This window comes from Notothenia coriiceps, unplaced genomic scaffold (genome assembly GCF_000735185.1).
Source record: "Notothenia coriiceps isolate Sejong01 unplaced genomic scaffold, NC01 NC01_scaffold00015995, whole genome shotgun sequence".
NCBI classification, from domain to species: Eukaryota; Metazoa; Chordata; class Actinopteri; order Perciformes; family Nototheniidae; genus Notothenia; species Notothenia coriiceps.
In genome coordinates this window covers 8,561-15,880 of record NW_011348696.1, presented here as the reverse complement: position 1 = coordinate 15,880, position 7,320 = coordinate 8,561, and the positions used below count along the sequence as shown (strand labels likewise).

Here is a 7,320-nt window from a genome sequence, read left to right as displayed (position 1 = left end):
ACTTTACAATAAGACTCCCTTTTACCAGTTATAAATGGTAGTAACTCATTAATAAATGTTCATTTATTTAACACTTTACAATAAGACTCCCTTTTACCAGTTATAAATGGTAGTAACTCATTAAGAAATGTTCATTTCTTTAACACTTTACAATAAGACTCCCTTTTACCAGTTATAAATGGTAGTAACTCATTAATAAATGGTAATTTGTTTAACACTTTACAATAAGACTCCCTTTTAGCAGTTATAAATGATAGTAACTCATTAATAAACGTTCATTTGTTTCACACTTTACAATAAGGCTCCCTTTTGGCAGTTATAAATGGTAGTAACTCATTAATAAATGAGTTATAAGAGATGCCAAGAAACATCAAGATGGAAGGGGGGGGAATCAACTCAGTGAACACCAGATACCAAGGATGCTGGCGAAGATGAAGAAGATGAAGTAAGCTAGGTAGCCAATATAAGGCTTAGTCATCTTGCCAAATAGTGAGCCTGTGTTGATGTGTTAGAACTGGTTTATAAATGGTTCTTAATGATTAATAAAGTGTTTACAACCTAATTAATAACCTATTTATAAGCCCTTTATGAATCCTTTATAAGGGTAGCCTTATAGTAAAGTGGTACCCTTTTTTGCTATGTTGCAAACTATTTTTAGAATTGATTTGTATAATATTTGCAATAATAAATATTTCATTTTCACTCTTGCCAAGTCTCCAAGGGGGGCAGAAGGGAGTTGTTCTAGATATTTTAAAATGCATTGAAAACATTGAAATTAGTGTTTATTTTCATGACATTATTGCACTACTTGAAAGAGGAAAAACAACAAGTCATTTAGGAAAAGTTTTAATTGTAAAAAACTGTTAAAAAAATCCATTGAAAACAACAGAAGTCACCCCCACCATCACATGTGCATCATCGTGGTCTGCACATGGAGCGGCTGCCCCTTCACCTCGGGGGGGAGAGCAGCTGCAGTGAGCAGGGAGAGCAGCTGCAGTCTGAACATCTGGAACATCTGCAGGCTCTTCTTCTTCACGTTCAGGTGAACCTTCAGGTCACTTCCTGCCGTCTCATCGTCTCCCTCTGTGGCCGCAGGGCCGTCATGGTCGGGGTCCGGGAAGAGCCGTCCGAGTGTCCTGGAGCAGAAAAAACCGTCAGTCTGGTTGTGGGCCAGTAAAAACAATCATAAATGAAATGTACTGTAATGGAGTCAGTAAAACTTGCTGCAGTTATGGCCTAGGTAATTTACTTTATTATAGTCACTTTTGTATTGGTCTTGGTGATTATTATGGTTTTTTATATAGAAGAGAGGTATGGCAACAACATGTTTTATTATGTTGACACTGGGGCCATAATTAAGCACTCCAATATCTAAATGATATTCCTGATAGTGAAGATAATTGAATCACTTATGCTATCATGCAGCTAAACCGTTCTTATTGTGTTTACAATGTATTTGTTTAAACTGCTAGCATTTGCCTTTTTACCTTTCTATTGATCCAAACTGTTTAAAAGTTCCATATACCTAGTGACATTAAGAAATTAAAGGAGTCGGCAACTTAACTGAGGGCTAAGCAAACAGTCACTCTCACATAGGTTCATGGTGAACAAATAGTTAACATTTTTTAGGAGTTTTCATAAAATACAGATCAAGGTTCCTCAGACTTTAAAGAAAAAGGTTGTAAAAGAAAACTTAGTGGGTTGAGTCCTTCTTTTTGAATTCACATAAAATATAAAAATTTCTCCTGAACTGTATCAATAACATGTAAAATAGTCCCTCTCAGTTCCGGCGTAGGGTTACATAAACATAAACAAAGAGTTCATATTTGTCCACTTGTGAAAGGTGGAGGAAGGACTGTTTAAGGAGGATATTCTGAAACTGACTGATGGAGTTAGTTGTTTTTCTCATAATTAAGAATCACTCCTCAAAACTTAAACTTCCTACCCACATTCTCAAATTGCAAATGCCAGACGTCATTAAGAAATGTGTTGATTTTAGATATTTTATAAGTTTTGAAAATGAAAATTACATTAAATGATCTGTCGATTAACCAGTCACAAATAACATGGGTAACCTCTAATTTTGGCAGATTATAAAGAAATTCACCAAAAAAAGAACACTTGTTATTTAAGAAAAGAAAAAATACGTTCTAGATAAACAACCGCCCACTTCAGAACGAACTGTTCCTTAAAGTGAGGAGTTGAACTTGGTTACAGTTCAAAAAGCCAGATTTGCTGAAGAATTGCTGATTCTGTTCAAGTATAGCACATTTAATGACTCAGCAACTTTACTAACAACAATAAAGACAGCCATTTCTTTATTCGGCGTAGCCTACATTTTAACAGGATTAAACAAAAAATAAACACTGTTTTGGAACAAACTCACTTCAGTATTCACTCCTTGGCTTTCTTCTCCGTGTTTTGGAGCTTCACCACGATTTTGCGCTCGTGTCCTGAAGGGCTGTGTCTGTTGGTGTTGTCACTGGCCTCCTTCTTTGTCCTGCCTTTACGGGCTGAGCTGTCTGCAGACAAAACACATGTAAAGTTTAATATTAACACAAGAAAATAGGGAAAAGTTTCAGGTGAGGTTAAGTTAACGTGACGTACAAAAAAAGAGCTCACCTGTGTATTTATCACTTAAATTGTAATATTCATATTCGTCGTAGTTCTCTTCCTCAAAGGTGGAGGGCTTCAGGTTGTTCACGTCAACGTGACTCATGTTTGTTTCTCTGGGAGAGAAAGAAAGTTTGTCAAACTGTAGAAAAACAAGAATGTAAAAGCTTTCCAAACTCAGACTTGATGTGGCAGAGTGCGGCTGTTCCTACAGAGGCTGTCTCTGGGACTTTTATACCGGACTCATGCAGCTCCTCCCCCGCAGGTTTCATCTTTCTGATGCAGAAATGTTGCATCAGATTATAAACTCAGACTCAGGAAAACATGGAGTTTATGATTTCCCTCATTTGTAAGGAAGAACACTGTTTATTAGATGAAGGTCTGTGCATCCATATTATCCAGCTGCTTCATTATTATCACACACATTACAGTCAACTGTTGCACTCATGGTCATCTTTTATGATTTAAACATATGTTATGGCATGATTGTTTTACAACAGAGACTGATGCCTTGATTTGTTTACTGTGATTCACAGCAAACAAATGCAAAAACTATACAAACCCTTTGCATAAATTGGACGTAGACCTACAAAAGTTTGAAAAAAAGCAGATCAGACAGCACAAGGTCTATACAATGTGTTTTCCAGGAACAAGAACCATCTGGGGAATAACTGTTATGTGTTGTTGTACGGTTCACACACACTGAGGATAAAATAACTTAAATGAGCTAGAGCATTTTCCAACATGATTCACCCACAAAATATGAAAATTAAATAAAGTACAAACGATGTGACGTGAACGATGAACGTTATGATTGTGCTTGATTATGTAATGTTCTGCTCTAAAAGAAGAAGAAAAAATGTCATCCATGTACAGTATATGAACTCTTGTTTTTTTTAATGTCCTACATTTGACTTTGACTTCATCTGAGATCAAAACAATATTATCAGCAGCTGCAGTCTTCACACTGTAGCCCTGCCCTCATTCAGTGTGTGTGTGTGTGTGTGTGTGTGTGTGTGTGTGTGTGTGTGTGTGTGTGTGTGTGTGTGTCTAATCCATGTCAAAGACCTCATGACACTTCCACCCAAAACAAACTTTGGACTGAGTTTATCATTCAGTGAAAGTACAGACAGAAAGTGTGTGTAAATACTATAGTGAACAATACGCAGATATTTAAACTTGCAACAAGCTAATCCCACTCTGAAGAAGGTTCTTTGCAAACAACTTTCTATTAGACACTAAAAATAACCAATCGGTACAATATAATTGTTTTAAAAATGATAATGCTCATCATTGGAACATACTGTATGTACTGTTTGTACTGATGAGAAAACAATATTTCATTTCAACAGTATTTGTTTTGGAGAAAAAATAATTGTATTTAAAAATTAAAATGCAAAAGAAGTGAACTGAACTGAATGCAGACGTTTTGCAACTCGTCTCAAATAGAAAACATTATGTGATATAGATCCGACAATGCATTTCCAACTCAAATGTACACTATTTTCTTGACTTCTCCCTCATTTTTGCTAATTTCCTGTAAATTAACGTTACATTTTTGCAACATCTCTCCTAAAAGGTTTAGGGGAGAGAATCAGAGTTTGTTTGTTTTAACTTAGAAAATGTTTCCTCGTGATGCTATAAACACAAACACAGGAAAACTTGGAGAAATAATGAGAGGCTCTGCATTCAAACTCATCCATATGTCATCACTCATCACTCTGTAATGATAGCCTGCACGTACTCCTTCATGAAGTGAAATACATGTTCACATGTTACAGTAAGAGCTCTCTGACTGTAGTGCTGAGCAGAGCTGACAAAGGTTCTGTTTTTGTATCTGTCCCTGGAGTATAAATATTAATGGATTCATTTACTTTAATGGATTTTACTTATTTATTTAATAATTTCATTATTTGCTATTATATGACCTTTCCTTTGTATATTTGTATTGTTTTGTATTTTTTTTTATTTTCTTTATTTCCCAAATGTGTTGTTTTTATTTATTTTATTCAACCATTTATTTTATTTAGTATATTTTTTTCTTTTTGTCAATTGTTTTTGTTTTGAGTAATCTATTTTTATTGTGTATTTTTATACTTTCCCTTTTTTATTTCTGTTATTGGCATCTTTAGTCCTCCAAATAATGCATAACCAAGTGGATAATTAACAGCTGACTGTTTTTGTAATAAAGTCACGAGGAAAGTATTTGCTGAGATGAAATCATCCTCTCGTGACTTTATTATTGACTCATACTGTCGTACAGTCCACTTCATAAACACACAGCAGCTGTTTCTGAATTTCTCCTGTAACAAAACATCTGACGAGACATTTAGTCATAAACATAGCCTTTATGAGGAGGAGGAGGAGGAGGAGGAGGAGGAGGAGGAGGATGTGTTTTACCACCGGACTGCCTCTATATTTCAGATGTTTTACGACCACACTGCAGCAGCTTTTGTTTTTCAGATTTCAGGATGTTTCCTCTGAGCTCCGGCTGTGTTTTTCTCTCCTCCTCCTTGTCCTCGTCTCACCTCCAGTATGTAAATATTTTCAGAAATATGAGCTGAGCTGTTACAGCATGGCTCAGTTTGGTCTGCAGGAACTCCTAAAACACACTGAGTGCAGACTGCAGTCTGTAGACCAGCTCACTGATAGCATATCAGCGGCGCTCTGTGAACCAGACTACATGCAAATAAAGAGAAGGTTATGTAAAGCATTGTGGACGTAAAACAAATATCCACAAAATAAATACTCACTTTACCCATTAAACACAGGCACACTGCTTTGTAATGCTCAAAATATTTGTATTATTGTGACTTCTTAAAAAATGCAATGTGTCTTCTTCAGGATCAAAACATGTTCACGATATCACAGATAGGCTACTATTCACAAAAACCAATGCATCAAACACCCTTAGTCAGGCATAATCAATTTTCTTTGCGTTGTCGGAGGGTATGAAAGTCAAAATGGAAATCTTCATGTTAAGTACAACCACCCTCTAACATTTTTAAGTGCATTAACATAACGATACAAAAATAAATAGTTATTGTGGGGGAAACTCCTGAAGCAATTGGAATCAGGACTCAAAGAGACACGAGGAGAGGTGGAGCTTTGACGGCAAACACTGACGGTTTATTTGGAGATACGGCCGGAGAATTGACAAGACAGGTGGTGTGTCACGAGTTGACACAGCGGTTGCCAAACGTATTCTGAAGAACTCTTCTGCAGCTCGAGGTTTTAACTAGTTCGGAGTGTAATAATCAACATTCTTTATCAGTGAGACTAAACAATTATGGACCCTCTATCTAACTAGAGCTATCGTCCATAAAAAAAAAATGCGCGCCAGAGAACCTTCGTCCCTGAACAGTAAACTACCTCAGGGTGGGTTGTGCTCTGTTATAGACTGACAACAACAATGCGCCCAAGCTGCTCCTCCTTAAGAGAGATAGCAGCAATACCCAACCCGTAGAACTATGCCATGGGAAAAGAGACAGTGAGAGGAGAAAAGGATGAACTGTGTCAAAGGTTGAATACCTAAGCAAATTATTCCCTAAAAGTTATAAATAAATAACAAGATGGAATAAAAAATTCTGGCATTTGAAGTCCCCTGAAAAAAAAAACAGTCCTATAAAAAAAATTAAAAATATGTATTTAACTATATTGATTTATTCATATATTTCTATTAATATGTTTGTATATCTTTTGCCTCATTTTTTATTTATTAAATTGACTTAAATGGCATTTGATATTTAACATCAGTACAGTGGTTTGTTATGGATATTTGTATACATGTCCAGACAGCTCAGTCTCTCCAAAGTCATTCAGTTTATGTGTGCTTATAAAGATGTGTTTTGCTGAGGTGTATAATGATTAACTTCTAATTCACAAACACAACGCATTTAGTTTTAGGGCATCGTACCACCACAGCAGATATTAATCATTCATTCTCAGCATGTTTTTCTGCAGTGTGATGATAACTCTTTGTACATGACTTCTGGCCAAAGTACCATCAACACATGCAACACAAAGCTTCAAAATGACTTGAGTTCATTCTACAAGCTAATTTCTGGTCATCAGGAAGGCTGCAGGTGAAATGTATTGAATAGTATATATATGTTGTACCATTTCTAGATTATAAAAATACTCCTTTACAAGTATAACTGCTACAATCAAGATATTAGGGTTCATTAAATAAAGGTACAACAGTAGTTTCTTCATCAAATCAATTCACTTATTTTATCTGCATATCGAATTATAGGATTAAATATAATACTTAACCAAAATGTCACAGTGATGGCAAACATGTATGTTTTTATATAAGAACTTCAAGGCATTTATTTAAAAAGCACATTAAAAAAGGTAATTCAAAGGGCTTTACAAAAATTATTGAATGCATCTAGATAAAATATACACATTATGAAATTATATTTTAATACAAGTTTACATTCCCAAGGTCAAATAATTATTGTTATGCTGAGTTGGAGGAATTATGTATCACTATATTAGCCTATATTTTGTCATTTTAATCTGAATCTGCAGAGTAGATTAAACTGTCAGATGAATGTTCTTCAATAAAAGGAGTAGGAGTATAAAGTTGCATACAAATAGTAATACTGAGGTTTAGTACAAGCACCTCAAAAATGTACCAGCAACAAACATATGTCAAACCTGCAGTTCCCCCTTCCGGCCATCCGGTGGCGGTATGTGAAG

At 35.5% G+C, this 7,320-nt stretch overlaps 1 protein-coding gene across 1 annotated transcript; it reads right to left on the bottom strand.

Annotated features, from left to right (window-relative positions):
- Positions 1 to 830: 830 nt before the first annotated feature.
- nupr1b (nuclear protein 1b) lies at positions 831 to 2,835 on the bottom strand. The gene is made up of 3 exons (XM_010775732.1): positions 2,623 to 2,835; positions 2,387 to 2,522; positions 831 to 1,136 (listed from the first exon to the last, which is right to left on the bottom strand). The coding sequence occupies exons 1-2, from the start codon at positions 2,717 to 2,719 to the stop codon at positions 2,395 to 2,397; spliced, it is 225 nt and encodes a 74-aa protein (XP_010774034.1). The 5' UTR covers positions 2,720 to 2,835; the 3' UTR covers positions 831 to 1,136; positions 2,387 to 2,394.
- Positions 2,836 to 7,320: the final 4,485 nt, after the last annotated feature.